The sequence below is a fragment of the Lissotriton helveticus genome, chromosome 6 (genome assembly GCF_964261635.1).
Source record: "Lissotriton helveticus chromosome 6, aLisHel1.1, whole genome shotgun sequence".
Classification (NCBI taxonomy): Eukaryota; Metazoa; Chordata; class Amphibia; order Caudata; family Salamandridae; genus Lissotriton; species Lissotriton helveticus.
In genome coordinates this window covers 913,952,542-913,971,819 of record NC_136067.1, presented here as the reverse complement: position 1 = coordinate 913,971,819, position 19,278 = coordinate 913,952,542, and the positions used below count along the sequence as shown (strand labels likewise).

At 44.6% G+C, this 19,278-nt stretch overlaps 1 protein-coding gene across 5 annotated transcripts in view; it reads left to right on the top strand.

Annotated features, from left to right (window-relative positions):
* TUBE1 (tubulin epsilon 1) overlaps positions 1 to 19,278 on the top strand; it is a 202,338-nt gene that overhangs the window by 102,764 nt on the left and 80,296 nt on the right. For 3 of the 5 annotated variants that reach the window (XM_078648563.1, XM_078648565.1, XM_078648562.1), the window contains 2 exons: positions 7,303 to 7,357; positions 18,394 to 18,509. In XM_078648563.1, coding sequence (XP_078504689.1) covers positions 7,303 to 7,357; positions 18,394 to 18,509 — 171 coding nt within the window. The remainder of the gene's footprint in view (positions 1 to 7,302; positions 7,358 to 18,393; positions 18,510 to 19,278) is intronic. The other 2 variants (XM_078648564.1, XM_078648566.1) reach the window with 1 other exon arrangement.

Genomic DNA, 19,278 nt, shown 5'->3' with positions numbered 1-19,278 from the left:
CCGCAGTCAAGCTCGGCCGAGCCTCTGCTGCCCTTTAATGAGGCCTTGACCGACGTTCTTCTGGGCACTTGGTCCAAGCCCGCTACGGGTTCGCCCGTAGACAGGAACGTGGCCAGACGCCACCGCCCAGCCCCGGGCGACCCATGTTTCCTGTCCACCCACCCTACCCCCGAGAGCCTGGTCATCCAGGCCTCCAATTCCCAGACCGCGTTCCCGTCGGCCCAGCCGGACAGGGAATCCAAGAGGTATGAGCAGTATGGGAAGAAGATCTTCTCATCCCTTAGTCTGGGCCTGCGGTCTTCCAACACCGCCTGCCTCTTGGGACGTTACACCCACTCTGTGTGGGATAAGGTCGCCGAGGTGCTGCCAGAGTGTCCGTTGGAGGTACGGGCCAAACTCGGCCAAGCCCTTGTGGAGGGCCGGGATGCAGCCAAATATTCCATCAGGTGTGGGCTGGATACCACCGACTCGCTAGGTAGGGCGATGGCAACGACGGTGGCGGTCAGACGCCACGCCTGGCTGAGGTCCGCCAACTTTTCGGCAGATGTCCAGAACACACTCATGGACATGCCGTTCGATGGCCGTCGCCTCTTTGGCGACAAAGCAGACCATGCGCTTTAGCGCTTTAAGGACTCCAGGGCTACGTCCAAGTCCTTGGGCCTCTCGGCCCCGCGCCAGCAATCGGCTGCTTTTCACTCCTTTCGTGGCCACGGAAGGGGTGCGCCCACACGCGCCGCCAGCCACGCTCCGCAGGGCAATACCCAACGCGGTGGCGGCCGTGGGAACCGCCGTCCAGGCGGTCAGGGGCAGCGGCGAGGTCAGTCCACACCTTCCCCCGCAGCATCCGCCTCCAAACCCTCCTAGTCCATGCTTTCAGGCCCATGTGACGCCAGTGGAGGGCAGGGTTCGCCATCACCACCTCCACTGGCGCACTGTCACTTCAGACAGGTGGGTGCTGCAGATCGTCCGAAGGGGCTACTCCTTCCCCTTCGAGGCGACTCCTCCAGCCATGCCACGGCAGAACCACCGTGTATCGGGGGATCATTTGCGACTTCTGCGGGAGGAAGTTACGGCCCTCTTGGCCAAGGGGGCCATCGAGCGCGTTCCTGGGCCAGAAGTAGGGTGTGGTTGCTACTCCCAATACTTTCTGGTACCCAAGAAGGGCAAAGGGGGCCTACGCCCTATCTTGGACCTAAGGAACGTCAACGGCTTCCTCCGGAAGGAGAAGTTCAAGATGCTGACACTGGCTCAGGTCCTGGCTGCCCTGGACCCAGGAGACTGGATGGTAGCGTTGGACTTGCAGGACGCTTATTTTCATATCCCCGTCCTGCCTGCCCACCGGCGCTACCTGCGGTTCATGGTTGGCCACGAGCACTTTCAGTTTACCGTGCTCCCCTTCGGCCTTACCAGCGCCCCACGGGTGTTCACAAAGGTGATGGCGGTGGTCGCAGCTCATCTGCGCAGGTTAGGGGTTTCAGTCTTCCCCTACCTCGACGACTGGTTGTTGAAGGCGGGCTCGCCCCAGACAGTCGTCAGCCACCTCCAGACTACGGCAGACCTCCTGCACCACCTGGGGTTCTCCATCAATGTGCCAAAGTCACACCTGTGCCCCTCTCAGAAGCTCCTCTTCATCGGAGCGGTTCTGGACTCGGCGCGGTTTCGGGTTTATCCACCCGAACAGCGGGTCTGGGATATTCAGGCTCTGATTCCCTTCTTTCAGCCGTTATCCCGGGTCTCGGTCAGGTTGACGCTGCGGCTTCTGGGGCTGATGGCCTCCTGCATCCTACTGGTGCATCACGCCAGGTGGCGGATGCGGGCTCTGCAGTGGGACCTGAAGTTTCAGTGGGCCCAGCATCAGGGCAACCTATCCGACCACGTCCTGATCTCGGAGGGCACTGCGAGACAGCTGCAGTGGTGGCTCACGGACCGCGATTGGGTCAGCGGCAGATCCCTCTCCCTTCCCCAACCGGAGCACGTAGTTGTGACGGACGCGTCCCTCCAGGGCTGGGGAGGCCACATGGGAGAGGCGGAGATCAGAGGCCTCTGGTCTCCGGCGGAGGCCCGGCTCCACATCAACCTGTTGGAGCTCAGGGCGATTCGTCTGGCACTGAAGGCATTCCTCCCCTCTGTCCGGGGGAGTGTAGTGCAGGTGTTCACGGACAACACCACCGCCATGTGGTATTGCAACAAACAAGGCAGGGTGGGGTCGTGGACCCTTTGCCAGGAGGCTCTTTGCCTTTGGCAATGGCTGGAACGCCAGGGCGTGACCCTGGTGGCTCAACACCTGGCAGGTTCTCTGAACGCCAGGGCGGACGAGCTCAGCCGTCGGTGCATGATGGATCACGAATGGCGTCTGAACTCGGACGTGGCGCAAGGCCTCTTTCAGCAATGGGGAGAGCCTTGGTTAGATCTATTCGCCACCGAAGAGAACGCGCAATGTCATCAGTTCTGCGCGTTGGAATTTCCAAGGCGGCACTCGCTCGGAGATGCTTTTCGTCGCGAGTGGAGTTGCGGTCTGTTGTACGCCTTTCCGCCTATACCACTTCTGCCCAGAGTGCTGAAGAAGATCAAGCGCGACCGGGCCCAAGTCATCCTTGTGGCTCCGTACTGGGCGAGAAGGTACTGGTATCCAGAGCTACTCAGTATGTCAGTCGATCCCCCGGTTCGTCTGCCTCTTAAGGAGGACCTTCTGTCACAGCAGCAGGGGACGGTCCTCCACCCGAACCTGTCCAGTCTCCACCTCCATGCTTGGAGATTGAGCGGCGACAGTTGAGGCCATTTGCCTTGCCTCCTGAAGTTTGTAACATCATTCTGGCAGCCAGGCATCCCTCCACAAAGTCGGTATACGCCTGCAGGTGGAACAGATTTGTGGCATGGTGCACAGCAAAGGCTGTGGATCCTCTCAATGCCCCTCTTTCTGAGGTTTTTCTCTTCCTTCTTTCTCTTGCCCAGCAGGGCTCTGCTCTGGGCACTCTCAAGGGCTACCTTTCTGCCCTTTCGGCCTTTCTCAGGCTGCCTGATCAACCTTCTTTGTTCAAGTCCCCTATTGTAAACAGATTTCTTAAGGGCATCACACACACGTTTCCTCCTGTTCCGTTTGTGATGCCTCAGTGGGACTTGAACCTGGTTCTTACGTTTCTGATGTGCGCTCCCTTTGAGCCACTTCACAACTGTCCTCTTCGCCTTCTGACTTTGAAGACTGCTTTCCTGGTTGCCATCACCTCTGCCAGGAGAGTGAGTGAGCTCCAGGCCCTTTCTTGTACTCCGCCTTTCCTTTCTGTCCATCCGGACAAAGTGGTGCTGCGTACCAAACCTTCTTTCCTGCCCAAGGTTGTCACGGCCTTCCACATCGGGCAGTCTATCACCTTGCCAACCTTCTTCCCGCCACCGCATCCCTCTAAAGAGTAAGAGCGGCTCCACCGTCTGGACCCAAAACGTGCGCTCTCATTTTACTTGGATCGCACACGCCAGTTCCGGGTGGATGACCAACTCTTTGTTGGTTACATGGGCGCTAAGAAGGGGAAAGCGGTGCACAAGAGGACCATCTCCCGGTGGATCATCTTGTGTATCCAGGCATGCTACTCCTTGGCTAGAAAGGAGCCCCCTGTTGGATTACGGGCTCATTCCCCCGAGCCACGGCGACTATGACTGCCCTGGGCCGGGGGGTGCCCTTACAAGACATCTGTCAGGCAGCTACGTGGGCATCGCTGCACACGTTTGCAAGACACTACTGCCTAGACAGCCAAGTCCGGAGGGATGGCTTTTTTGGCCGTTCCGTCCTCCAGGACTTTCTGGTGTGATTATTGGTTCGCAGACCCACCACCGGGGTTGGTATTGCTGGGGTATCTATTCTAAGGTAAGGAATCTAATACTAACGTGTCTCTTTCAGATGCACAAGTTACTACTTGTGTAACGATATATCTGTAAGAGACATTAGTTAGTATTAGATTCCTTACCGACCCACCCATCCTCCCCGTTCTGCGAACCAATGTCTAGGGTTAGGGTTGTCCCCTTTCAGGGCCCTAGTTTCAATGGCACCAGTGTTGGTTTTTTGACATGGCTCTGCGTTTCTGGCGTGGAAAAGCTGTGTCTAAGAACTGACGTCAGCACGCGGAGACGGCGTCTAAGTACTCCGACGACGTCATCACGGCGCCGACGACGGACGCGGAGCCGCCGCCGACGCCTACCGACGTGCAAGGGTACTGCTACGCAAAAGTTTCCGGATCCAGTCTGACGCCTGGGGATATTCTAAGGTAAGGAATCTAATACTAACTAATGTCTCTTACAGATATATCGTTACACAAGTAGTAACTTGTGCATCTGTAATATTCTTCAGTGGTTTACAAAGGTGTCACTGTCTCCACACAAGTGAACTATATTGTGTTGAGGAAAATACCATTTCCACTATCAGTTGTGATCTCAAGCTATACAGATGAAGATCTCAAGACAAAAGGCTGTTACTAAATCTGACTTACTGGAAAATGTCACCTGCTGAAACACACAGGCTTTTCTCAGATGAAAATATAACATATTTAGAAAAACACAGATCCGACTAGGAAATAGGATTTGGAATCCAGATCCCACCTAAGTACTGATCTTCTTACATGGCAAGTATTTCAGAGATCAGCCCTAGATCGGCAACAGTATATACTTGGCATGGGATATTTTTGTTCAGCTGTAAGAAAATGCAAAAACTATCTCACAAACACTTCTTTGTGCAGTGTCTTTCACGCTAATCTTACTCATATGCTAGTAACCTGCCCTACAGTAAAAAGCCTCTGGAAGAACATCTCCGAAAATGCTTCACTCATCGTTAACTGTGAAATTATTCTTTTTCCTTCGTTCATCCCTCCCAATTGTTTCATTTAAAGAGAAATGGCTTGCTAAAACTCTAATAGTAGCTAAATCTTTACTACTTAGAAAGGGATGTCTTCCCCTGCGGTTCTTTGTGAAAATTGGGTTGTGGAGTTGTAATAGCTCACTTTTCTCCAGTCATTACACAGATGCTTTTTTAGAAACAGATATTCTGTTCCGTGAAATTTGGAATTCTTACCTAGAGGCCTGTTTTGTTGACGTCGGCACTGTTTTCCTTACTAGTATTTTAATGTAGCATATTATTTCTAAAAAGGTCTGTTTGACGTATGCCTGAATGCCTTCATATTGTATGTGGCAAGATATTATGTCTTGCATTATGTTATAATAAAAACACCTGGTTTTTAAAATCATCCCTAATGCTCAATCACACTACTCTTTGTTCACCAATTTCTCTTTTTACTCGGGCCAAATCAGTGTATGTCCTGCCTAGCAGTAATTGAAAAGGTGTCTTTCCGGATGTCCAATTTGGTGTTGTGTGTAAAGACAACAAATGTCATCCTTCAGTGCTTTCTCCAATTGACATTTCCCATAAAGCAAATAGATCTCACAGTTGTTTTCAAATGTAGGCGCTTCTTCATTTATTAACGATTTTGTATGTAGTTGGACTGGTGTGTTTGTGAAACTGAATCAAAGTGAGCATATGATTAAATATATGGGTGAGAGAGCGGGTGCATGGGTGGGTAAATAGTCCACTAAATTAATCTATGAAGATGTAAAAGCGTGGATCAAAGAATACGTGGGTGAAGATGTGGCTAGATGGCTGGATTAATAGGTGTGAGTGCATGGGTAGATGATTGGGCCAAAGTAGTGACTACACTAATTTTCAAGGCCAGTATGCTTGGAATGGCTGCGATCCTAATGGGACAACAGTACTCCCCATCAGCCACTGGTCTTCATCTCTTATTCATGCATCCACTCACCCATTCTTCTCTTCATACGCTTGACCAGTTATTCCTCTATGCAGTCGCTCATTCATCCATTTATCTACCTATTAGCGTATTCTCACAATCACTCCCTCAGTCACTCACACAGGAATACAGCGGGGCAAGTTACTCAAAGGACTGTCTTCCACCTGTCATGTATTCCTGTCACTGGTAAACAAAAGGAGTTGTCTCCAGCCAAGGTCCCCATCATACTTCTCCTCATTGAGTGCACTGCTGACCGTTGGGGCTGGAGACCTGCCACAGACCGCAAACTCAGAGGGTGCCTTGAATAGTACTGATGCATTAAGTGCACATGCATTGATGCCTGTGCATGTTCACCAACAACGGGTCTGTCACAAACATAAATCATTTTATTTTAAATTGCTTAGTGCTGCGCAACTGGACAGCCACTCACAGAGTTGAGTGGGTGGCACGCTCTCACCGTACCATGCAAGCTATTTAATACCGGCTGCATAGCTCCAATGGAAACTTAGAGTCCTCTGTGTACAGACCCTTACACCTGCAGTCAGCAGTGAAATAACCAGTACTTCGGAAATACTCCTTACATCACAAGTGACTGATCCAACGTCAGCGGTTGCCTTCTGGGTTGGTCCAGAATTTTAATGACACTTGTAACGAGCAGTGACCTAGGGGGAAAGGGAATGTTGGGCCACTTGTAAAATTACAGATGAAATGCCAAACAGCTTAAGTTGTCTCTGTTTAAACTAAAAAGGTTTGATGAGAGAGAGGATGTTTCACTGGGCTGGTTTAAGGAGGGCTAATTTTAGGAGTTTGATCTAAGAATGTTTGAAGGAGTGTAGTGAAGGTACTGAACATTTTAAGGCTAGGACCAGAGGTGGTAGTTGGACTTAGGGTAGTATAATGGATCTGACAGGGTGGTCAGTAGAAGTAATGTGTGGGGAGACCCTTGCTGTGAGCCCTTTGTAACATATGCAAAACATCATTTTAATAGAGGAAAGTTAAGTTTGTTGGTTTTGTAAATGTTGGTTTTGTTTGTCAGCCCTGGGATCGTGAAGAAATTGGGACAGGTAGATAGATAGCTGATTATACTTGCTGCATATTTTGCGTCCAACTTCATTTCTGGAGCCCACCCCGCTTTTATGGGGAGGACATCCTTTGTTAAAGTTTTTGGTATCCCCCTCAGGCTAGCAGTGTGAAAATTGTCTTTATTACAGTTACATGTTTCTCCCCACAAGATGGCACCGTTGTCCCACATTATAATTTGGAAAGTGACGGATATTACACATGATGTGAAACGTTTCTAGTTCATTTGTTAGGAAGGTGTGAGCGCCTTGCTCTTTTAGGAAACCGTCGCATGAGGATGCCATTGAATGTTATTACTCGGTTTACGCTGGGCCTAACTGTATCATAAACTTGCGTTTCCTCGAGCTCAGATATGCTCTGTTGCCCATTCAAAATCACTGCTTGTTCAATATTAAAATTATGTTATGTTCTGTGTGTTCATGCTGTTATTTTTTTCTAGAAATCGCGATGTCCCTGACGCCCACAGAGGAAAAATATGCTCCCTAAAAGCTCGAGTAAGTTTTCAGTGTATCAATGATTAATTTGTTCACAGTTATTGTATTGGGGTATCATTATTTTAAAGACTTAAGCTTCTAAGCAGAGTTTTCACGTTGTTGGGGTGCTTGGCTCGACAGGGAAACTTTTCCTAAAAGCAAGTTGTTGTGACGGAAAAGTCCTCTGCATGGTTAAAGGTGTGTACCCCTGCGTGCCCAACTGTACCGTTGTCTGGAACCAAAATGCTGATTTTCTGCCATAGGCGAATACGGATCATGCATGTGTGCCATGATATAGGTCCATCTCACGGATTGTAGTCGCGTTGGACTGGGAGGGGAAACCAAAGCGCTGGCTGCCCTCATAGTGTTGAAAGGCTACTGCCTTAACCAGGAGTTTAACAGTGCAAATACCGTGGTGGGAGCATACCTTGTCGTGATCCGTAGTAGTGAACAGGTCCTTTTTTACCCTGAGTCACTGGGGTGAGGCCTAAAGGCTTACTCACCTTTTTAAAAGTTCAGCTGCTGTGTTTAACTCGCCCCTGGCCTACATCCGGTTGATATTTTTAAGTGCATGCTTGATAAAAACATGCTGAGTGCATGTGTGCTCGTAAAGAATACACAACACCTAGGAGGAAGTGTGGTACAGTGCATACATGGTAAATGTGTGTGTTCTGGCAGGGTTTGCTTTTAAAGTAACACACACTGATACAGTACAGAGAGACTGCAGTACTGGACAGTATGTGCAGACTGAGTGTGTGTGCTGCATGTGGGAATGCAGGTGGTAAAATAATACACAAGGACAGCAGTACTAGGTAGTGTGTGCGCTAGGAATGTGTACACTGAGTGCAGAAGAGCCTGCACTAGTACATAACATGGAGGACCTTGGGTTCAATATTGGAAAGCTCAAGCCAGCCTGGTGAAAACATGAGGAGTAGAATAGTCCTCCCCATACAGAATTGTGTATTGCTGCATTTCTGTAAACTGGGTGGGACAAGCACCGAATAAGGGAGAGCCAGGTTCTCCCTGTGTGTTTCAAAGGGCTCTTTGATTCAGTGGCAGATCGCAAGGAAAGGGGACTGGACACATTTCAGGAAGAGGGAGCTGGAGCTGATAAAAGAATCATGAAGAGTAGGGCTGAGGCCCTTAATTAGCCTTTGATGCACATATTACTGTGGCCGACATCCAGTTTTGAACCCTGGTCACTCCCATGAATCTTTTTATGGGTCAGTCCGTTTCGAAGTCCTGCCGGCTGTTGCACACATCTTTCATGTGGTGATTCCAAACGTTGTCATCTGCCGAGCAGCCAGCCAATCGTGTGAGGAGGGGAAGCTCTGCAAGACTTCTGCCTGTGACCAGGAGTAGGGGCCCTGCATGCTGGTCTCCCTGATGGGTGAGGGGACGTCACCCAGAGAAGCCAATATCCTCTGCCCTGCAACCTGGAGCACCAGCGCCTGTCTGCTCACCAAGAGTGGTATACCCCTGAGGCAGAGATTGTTGGAGGGAGAGAGGTCCAGAAGAGAGCCCTGTCATTGGGACTCTCTGAAAGGTGTGAGGAATCCAGCCCTGCACTGATCGGGTCGTAGCCCGTGTGTTGGACTTAATTGGTGACCCAGTATGCCAGGAGGAGCCGTTGTGAACTGAATCAGAGGAGCACGGTGGGAGAAACCCACTCCCACACCGATTGGGTTGTTGCCCGTGTGCAGAACTAACTGGATGGCAATGTATGCCAGGAGGTGCAGCTGCAAATTGCTTAAGGATTGTGGCGGGAGAAACCCATCTCATCACCGATTGAGACGTTGCCCGTGTGCCGAACTGAGTGACCCCTGTTCAAAGACCGACAGTTTGTTCAAGTGAGGCCGGCCTTGACTATCTCCAAATGCTACCTTCCCCCACAGTGTGTTTTGGGGTTGCAAGCTTGCTAATAGCGGCCATCAGATATAGGAAAAGCTTGCCGGCTCCAGAGTCAGTGTGTTCGATTATTTAACGTGTACTTAACAAGACAGATCCAATAGTTTCTGGCCATATATTCACTGCCTGTTTGTACTTCTTATAGCTGTTCTGTCTGTATACCTATAGTTGCTTGAGGAATCTGTAAACTGGTATACGTTTTATCTGTCTTGTACATAGCATTTTTTAGATCAAAATTTTAAATGTTTTCTAAGGTTTTATGTACCAATGTCTTGTGATGAACTGTGTTTTTATGACTCTTAGCCGTCTCCTCACTGATTGGGCCGTTGCCCGTGTGCCAAACTAACTGGGTGAACCCGTATTCCAGAAGGAGCCGCCATTGCATGGGGTCAAGCTTGTGGCTGGAGAAGGACATCTCCGCACTGATCTGGCCGTGGCCCGTGCGCTGGAGTGATTAGTAGATCCTCTATGGCAGGAAGGGCTGCAGTGACTATCCACGTGAGGCTAGCATGGCTGGAGTAGGAAGGCCGGAGTGGTGACCCTGTATGCCAGGAGGGGCCGCTGGAGACGCTGAATCTGAGAGGTCTGGGTCTTCACCTGAGACTGGGAAACTGTTGTGACCAATGTGGAACTCGGCTGCATTTTGTGGATTATCCCCTTGGAACCCCGTTGGAGCACGGAGACCAACCCCCACACTCCACCAAGGGACAGGGATTGTTCTGACAACTACTAGAGCCACCGACCTCAAAGAGACTGTGTGTTAATGTTTTTGAATGTCATTTACCATTGCATGTGTAGCGTTAGAATAAAATATGTCTTTATATACAAATCGAGGATTTGACTGGACATTGATTTATTGTTGCGCTGCTCACATGTTTAGTTATAAGTCATGTTCACTGAACTGTATCTGAGCTTTATCTGAGGGAGCCTTGACTGCTGGAGCTACACTACCCAGCTGAGAGCCAGGTGCAGAAGGGGGCGCATGACCCAGTTGATCTGAATCCATAGTAGGGTGGGCCCGGGGACATCAGGGGTAAAATGCCTCAATCCCTTCAGTTGGGCCGAATAACTCCTGTGTGCCCCGGGGCCCCAGAACGGGGTTCTGACACAGGTGATGAGTAAGCACACAAGAGTAGGTGGCACTGGTACTCCAACAGCAATACCTGCTCTGTGGCAGGAGCTTTATAGTCATTATACATGAGTTAAAGATGGGGTGTGAACAAGTTTTGCTTTTGAAGAGAAATGACCTTTACTAGTACCTTGTGTGGCTTTTTTAAGCTAATGAATATCACACAGAAAAGAGCAATTGAAATAAGTCAGGAGACTGGTTTGAACAGAAGATGTATCTCAGCCAAACCTTTTCTGCACAAACCAGTTTCGCACAGACAATAACTGAAAAATTGTGGAATACAAAATGTTCACAAATTGTGTGAAACATGAAGTTTGAGAATTTCGTCTTCACAATTTAAATTTCAGTCTGGCTTAGTAAAGAGCAAGTGGAATAAGGGAAAATTAGCAGTTCTGTTCTTTATGTATAGAATGTTAGGGAAGTCTTAAATGACATGAATGGAATCCATAAATGAGACTCGGAAAGTAGCTATTGTTTCACTCAGAATTGATGATTGCATGAGTCGGCTACCAGGCAAGCACACAGTGTGCACACTTTCTAGTGGTTGCTTCTACTTCAGTTTGATGGTAACTGTAGCAGGGTGTTCATTGGTGGGAAACAGTTCCCAAAGCTTTTTTAAATAAGCAATTATGGGTAACAAATAATCTGTATATACTAATGATTTCTACGATGAATAATGATGCACCTAAAACGATTTAATTATGTTTGAGAATGATTTATATTCTATTTTACATCACCAGACTGCTGTTGCTATAGAAGATTACTGCCTACCTTAGAAAAGGATTAACGTTATAAAAAGTTTAATGTCGAGTATGTGATTTTACTAGTCATGCTATGCTGTACCTGCAGTTTTGCTAATTGTTTATGGTTACAATTCATTTAAAAAAACATAGTTTTGGGGTTGAGCCAGAGATGATTTCCCTTTCCTGACGGGGATTCTGTCCTGCTTTATTTTGATGAGACTTTTCGTTTTCTTTAGAGAAGTCTGCCAGACTATTTGGTAGCTTTATCCCTGGAGATGCTGTCGGTGTTTCTTGTGAACCTAATATTTAAATTTTAGAGAGACTTTTCCACTTATTATGACTTGGAATAATTTATGTATCTGAGCCTTAATGGCATTTGCTGTATTTCTTTTCTGCCCATGTTAACATGGTTAATAATAAAATCCTTTAATTTTTTCCAGCATTTCATAATATTAGTCCTTAATCGATAGGCAACTGTAACTCCTTAAAATGTTTAGTAGCTTCACTACTATAGACAATATACTGAATATCACAATGGAAGGTGGAATGATATACCAATGACAAAAATGATGGCTGATCCATGATGTGATCACAAATGTCTCAATTCAGTTGCTGAACAAGGCTGATCCGAATAACCTTGTGGCTGAAGGGGGATGATCCAAAGCCAGGTTTGTTATGTGTATTGTAGGCAATGGGTCTTGCATACAGCTGCACTGTCAACCCAGACATAAAGAGAACACCCTATTTAGATGTGCTAAATATCTAGTTCTTTAATTCTTCCATAGATACTGGATAGAACGAAAGGTGATGTGAAAAGATCTGGAATGAAAAAACTCATGTCTGAATTCTTTCAAAAGTGATTTAAAAAGTGCTGGTATGAGAACACTGCAGTCTTAATTCTTTTAAAAAAGTGACATGTGAAATACATTGCCGTGCTTTCAATTACACTTGGTTCCATGCCATAAACATGATCTAACGATAATTAGAACATTGGAATGTTGAGAGCTCTGTTCAAGCCAATGAAGCAGCAGTGGCCTCTTTAATATGGTACAGGCCTGCTGCCCTCCACATTTTAATGTTCTAATAAACAGCCTCGGCCTTTCTCTTTCCCCTGCCTCTTAAAAATGCATGGAGTGGGCAGGGGAAAGGCAAAGGCAGAGGTTATGCTGCAGGGCACACCGGATACATCTCCCTGCCTCCTTGAGTAGCTCACAGAGTCATTGGAGCCTCAGAAGGAGGGAGGAGAATCGCTGCTCAGCTTCTGGGTCACACTGGCTCTGCTGAAGGAGAAACAGCAGTTTAGCTGAGCCCAGGGAGTACCAGTGGCTGACTTCAGTCCCCTTTCACACCTATTGCTGTGAATGTTCAACAGCTAACAGCAGGTAACTCCCATTCCCAATCTTGACATATATTGCATACTGCATTGTAGCCTACATGCAATATTGCATATGTGTGCTCCCTGTTATTTTATAATCCCTGAGTTTTTTTGTCCACAGCTTTCCGTTCTGTAAATTATACTAAATTTTATTTGGATATTTTGGGTGTACCATATAGTTAACTGTATTGCGCGATGCTTATATGTGTTGAGCTGTACTGGATTACTACATATATTCCTCCTGGTGTTAGTGCACTGGTCATGTTATTTGATTTTTCTGTTTTTCCTCTACATATTGAAGAATGTCATTTACAAAGCATATTCTTGTTGTAAATTTTTGTGATGCATGATTTTATGGTTTTCTTCGAATAAGTATTCTTTAACAGTAAACAGTGAGTCATGTTCTTTATAGTTTCTCTGATATTTTGAATGGGCAAGCATCACAGTGGTCATCGCTGTATTGCTTCTGCTATGGATTTACTAATAATGTTAATGACGCTGACGCTAAATGTAAATCTTGAGATAGTCTCAGGTGATGTATGTGAGGAAAAGTGTTTTTCTGATTAGCATCATCTGTACCGGGACTCCATTGTTTTTTCATTGCCATCTCATGTCAAACACTTCCACACGCCCCATCTGGTCATTTCTGCTGATGCCTGAGGAAAATCTAAACTGACACGACAAAAACCATGTTGCAGCCTGCATGTCTGCCCAGGAACTGTCGCACACCCAACCCCCTGTTCTTTGCAGTTCAACAGAAAGCCATGGACACCCACGCCCAGTGTAAACAAGCTTGTTTTCCATCTCCTGCTCCCAGCCTGGTAAACATCCTTGACACCGTGATCAGGTTATCTAGACAATGGTCTGACTGTTGGGCCCTGATCAGGGTGATTAAACAATGACTTGAAGGACCGGGCTTTGATCAAGGCAATTGAACAAAGACCTTAAAAACTGAGCCTTGCTCAAAGCCGAGTGAACAATGATCTGTGTACCAAGCCTTGACCAGGTCAGTAATTGCAAACATCGTAAGAATCTGGTTATCAACTGTAAACACTGCCCTGATTAAACAATGGTCTGACAGCCAAAAGCCTCCTGGGTTTTGTCGCTGACTAGCTTGGGACTCTGTTCTATAGCCCGGGCTATTGAAATAAATCTGCGTTCCTTCTGCAGACGAAGGTTCCTGTGTCTCCTTTTACTAAGTATGGAAGGTATGGAAGATTTGGGCGGTTCCCCCGCCGCCGAGACCCAGTAAACCATATACAGTAATCTCAGCTAATGTTCCAGTTCCTTCTTCAGAGAAAAATGAAACCTTGTTTCCTTTATGGTACAAAGCCATGCACTACTTAGGAGGCAGAACAAAACTGACTAATGTAATATAGAAATTAGGTCACCATGTACAAGAGTCACAAATCTATAATTTATCCTTACGTCCAATCAGGATACATAAATTTAGGGCTGTCTGTTCCTTAAGGGAAGAGGACAGTATTGTGACTAACAGCAGGTGACACACTTTGATCCTGTATATCTCTTTTATTTTACTTCAATACTATATAGCCAAATTTGACATACACTGGTGAAGTGTTGTCTGTCTTGTTCACAGCATAAAAAATCATATCTGTGAAATTTAGTATCAGCGCAAATTCACCCAACTGTTGTGCAGCGATATACATCGTCATGTAGAACCCTTCACAACACAGGTGAACTTGTAATAGTATCTAAAGCAGCAACATAAAACAAAAACATGCATAAAATAAAATAAAAAACACACATATGCCAAGCCATCCGATATACGCGCTGTATATCAAGCACAAAAAGCATAGACAAAGTACAATAGCATATGTAATAAGCAGTAACACACAACACCATTGCATACACTTTATGCACTGTGAACATGCAGCCCAAAACAGAATATTCAGGCCTGCTTAATTTGTCAGGCTTAAAATCCTCACCCTCCTTTTGACACCTGATCACCAGTTAGTGGAGATGTGGCTGTCAAACACAACTTACTGTGTCGCTTCCGACACACAGGACCAGCAGGAACAATTCATAAAAGGATAAAATGCAAAAATATGTAAAACGCACGAACATTTCTTTTCAAAAGAAGTCATAATAAAAAAAAAAACATATTTTTCAACATACTGCTGACACTGCACATAACACACAAAATATCAACTGTAACCAACCATCTTTTGAAAACATGCTAAACCACCTTAATTGTGACGTCCCAAAAACTCTTTCACAGACACTCTGCGTGTCCCGTGCGCCAACACCCTTTGAGGCCCTGCTTTTCCAAGCAATGATTTCTCCATCTGTTTACACTTACTCCTAACTCCCAACTCACTGACCTTAAGGTCAAAATCTGCCTTGCGGGCTCCTCAGCCCTCTATCTCTTCCTCACTCTAAGGCTGAAAAAGACAAAAAACCTTCCCAACTCTTTCTAACCTGCAATAACCAACCCTATTTAAAAACACATGATATATATATATTACTCCTGTTAGGGGCTACAATTTATTTCTATACTTAGATTATTAAAACAGTTACTGTGAATAATTCGCAGAACATAATAACACACATACCAGTTTTTAGAACAAATGCTTGTTTGCAATGGTACTCATTTCATCAACCTTCAATGGATGAACGTCTCAGTTATGTCCAGCCAAAGTTAAAACCTTCCTCCCTATATCAAACTCAAACCTCTGCACCAGGCACATTGGCTCACTGAGCCATTTAAAAGCAAACCCAAATGGGAACAACCTGCAAATGTGTATTATATCTAAATGTATGCATTTACTGAAGCCTAAAGCAATTTATAGCCATTGTAAATGGCAAAAATGCCCAAATTTTATCCAAATTCGACTTTGATATTTGGGGCACTTAAAAATAAAGATCCTACAATCGCATTACTTATTAATCATCCTCAGAATGTTCTTTGCAAATTGCAGAGATTGGACATTAGACATATCTCATGCAAATCCTGAGAAAAATGAGTTTTTCACGCCTGGCCAAGTGAAATTCTATATGCTAATGTCCTCATTATGCAGTATAACATAACTTAAATTAAATTATAATGCTAGGAGGTCAGGGTATAAGTATTAATCTTCATGAATAGTAAAAAACGAATTTTGTAACACTTATTTTTATAACCCAATCATTTTTGATAATTCCACATATTAAGGTTCTGTAATTCCTCGAATCTGACTTCATTTTCTTTTTTTCTGCTCTGTGCCACATAGGCCTGCAAAGATAGCCTGGCGAACAAGGTGGTACACATTAACCAGATTTACTCTGAAATAAACTGTAAGAAACTGACCTCTTCACCCGAAACTGACCTCGCAAAGCCAATGTCCCTGATTGATCTTTATCTGAAATTGTCAATCAATGTTCAAGACATCGTTAACTTTTTAGTTTCCTTGCACTTGCCTTATCTTGTTTCAGCATCTGTTACTGTTTCTTTCTTTTTAAATGTTTCTTCATTACATGGGTTAATTATTATTTAGCAACAGAGCCAAGAATATGCTTACAGAAATGCTTAAAGAGAGGAAAACCCTTAATTGAAATGTCTTCCTATAATACAAAATAATGAACCTTAGTTTTGGAACCTTTTTAAAATAACATTCTGAAATGCAAAGTTTCACCCGTGCAACTGAGGGCAAAGTCCTGGCTGAATAAATATTCCTGTTTATTTAGCTTGTCTCTCAATGTTTATAACATAAGCACGGTGGCTGTCTATTTAAAACTAAAACTAAGACATTTCAAGTTTCAAAATGCGTGTGCAATACAGCAAGTTCCAATGTATTCAGATGATGTGTTTGCCTGTTAAGCTCTAATACAATATATCTAAGGAAAATGCTGTAAGTTTATTTATTTTTTGCAAAACACCCAATTTCGTTTTTGGGGGCTTTTTTATTCCTAGTGAATGTGAATTTACATTTTAGTTTTTAAGCATTTAGACATTTTGCTTAATAGACTGAAAACATCAAAAAGAAACACAAACACACATTTGAGCTCATTTCAGACATAAACAGAAAGGGGGTCAAACACTCAGGACACACAATACGGCGCGCTTTAGCCGTGCATTTCATAAATAGCGCCAACGCTATTCACTTACAGAAATTGCACTAATGGGAAAACCACATAGACATTTAAACACACATTTAACCCACAAACCAATACTCAGAACAGAAACAAAGGACAGCCCACAGACTGTACTTAAACCAAACCATTTGTAAATACTAGTTGTAAGTCATATTTACAAGAAACGCTTCTCAATTGTGTTCCAAAAGACTGCATAAACAGACTGCTACATATCCAAGAAGCCAAAACACACTCAATTCACTAGCTTTGGCTTACAGAACACCAAAAATCGCCCTGCATATCTTCATTCATAAAATTGCACCGAACAAAGGATCCTTGTATGTATTAAGTCCATATTTTAATTCCCTGGGGATACAGAATCACCAAGGAAGAAATATGTTTGTATACCTAAACCTATTTAGGTATTCCTTCTAGGAGAGCCAGCTAATTAATTTCACACCACACTATGGTACCTTCCAAATAAAGCAACACATTCCTCTATGTGAGCTTTGAAACAGGCATGCCAAATATATTGCAAAATATACAATATTACAATCAAAGTAGTGCTTAATGTACTTTTCGTATGTGCACCGTTCAACAAAACCAAATAGAGAAAAATCTCCTCATTACCTGTCTACACAAATTGCAATTTGCATATCAAATCCATACAAATCAAAAGTTGGCCAACACAAATTCCAAAGTTCCAAAGCTACAGTAAGCATTACTAAACTACCTTACTCTTACCAATCAAAAGGTTGTCCAAATTCTAACTGCCAAGTTCTAAATAACCTACCGGTCCGTTTTTAGAATACTCACGCCAAAAAGGTTCTCAGTCAGGAGTGACATCATGTGGAGGATCAAAATCAGGAAGATCAGAAATATACTGGGCTGCAAAGACAAAGAATCTCCAGAATCCTTGTGCACAGAGTAGTAGAGTCCCGTCCTGTCCTCCTCAGTAGATTTCAGTCTCCTGACAAGATCACTCCTTCAGAAAGTCACTTCTCTGATGAAGCCCACGCTGGCCGCGCCATTTGAAGAACTGTAATCTTCATTCTCAGGGGTCTCACTAATACAAAGAACTTAATTAAGTGAGACTACGTCACACAGAAGCCTTTAGCAACTGAATGAGGCAGTCTAAAGAGTACAAAACACAGCGGCCTTTTATATGCTTAGGGTTACAAACTCAGCATAAAAGAAAGGGGCAGTCCTAGCTTCTGCAAGCATGCAAAATACCTAATATGGACATACAAGATCTGCAAAATATTAGCCAATAGGAGAACATTAAAAAAAAAAGAATCATATAACCAGAACGTCCCCCTTACGTCGTGTTTCTGCCCAACCCACAAGTAAATTAATTACAGCACCTATAGGTCAATCAGTAATGGCAGGACATGTCTGTATGCAGTTAGGCCAGCTGGTGTCTGAGATTGATTTCAAAGCAAGGACAGAGGGGGTTTTCAACACGTTGCAGTCCAAAGGGCAGAGACACTTCATGAATAGAGCAGCCTGTGTAAAGGCAACATAAATTGACGACAAATGTAAGATGGAGTCAAAATTAAAGAACCTCACTATATGCAACGGTTTCACATTTTGTTCAGTTATTTTTCTCATCTAGTGTTTTGGTACATTGTTAGGTTTTGGAAGATGTGTGAAGGTGTGTCATTTTAATGTTTTGCTGTTGGTAAAACAGAGTTACAATAAATAAGGACTCGTGTGGCGTGAATGAACAAGCTCAAGAAGGCCTCCCGAAATTAGATTGTTGACCTTTGCACAGTTGTCTTTGGAGCCAGGCTGGTTAAATTTCCTAATTTACTTCTTTATTTCTCAGGCTGTCCTGATTGACATGGAAGAGGGAGTAGTTAACGAGATCCTCCAGGGACCCATGAGAGATTTATTTGATAGCAAACAACTGATTACAGATGTATCGGGATCAGGAAACAACTGGTGAGAATGGAAGATTATTCAAAAAGGTTGCTAAAGCAAGTAGAATTTAAATGTGTGTTTAATGCAATGATGAAATGTAGCTATACATTTGGTTGTGTTGGTATAAAAACACTGACCAACCATTTTTACAGTCGAACATGAAAAATGCATACTCATTTAGTCTCTTATATAATATTGTAGTCTTACTATATAATCTTGGTATATAAATTAGTTTGGTAATTTTTTCAGGCCTACCTACTTCTTCAACTCTGAAACTGAGAGAGGCAAACCTTGCTCATTATTTCCAAGCTGTACTGTCTGAAAATGAAACTCTAACTTGGAGAAGTGTTGGTTTCAATTCATTGACTTTCCGCACTAGAGGCGCTTCAAACAGACACTCTGCTCTGCGGTGCGGCAATACAGCTCTCCATCTGTTTGTGCCACCTAGTACATCTGAAATTTATGATTTGCAGTTGTGCTCCTTATCTAATTGAAAAGTCATAAACAACCTATTGAATTGCTTGCATGCAGGGCAAAATTTATTTTTACATAATCTAAAAAGTACTCATGAGGGTTTAAATTAAATAGTGTATGGTTTTAAAATTTCTCATATCTACAGTCCTACGGCACTTTAGGAATTGTCATATTTCCTTTGCTCAGCTCATAAACAGATTTCAGGACTTTGCCCCTCTTCCCCCTTACCGGGCCAAGTCAATTACTTTGCTCCCCAGTAGAAGGCTCGAGGGTCTCCTTACACATTAGAGCAATAAACAGTGCTTGACCCAGTTCC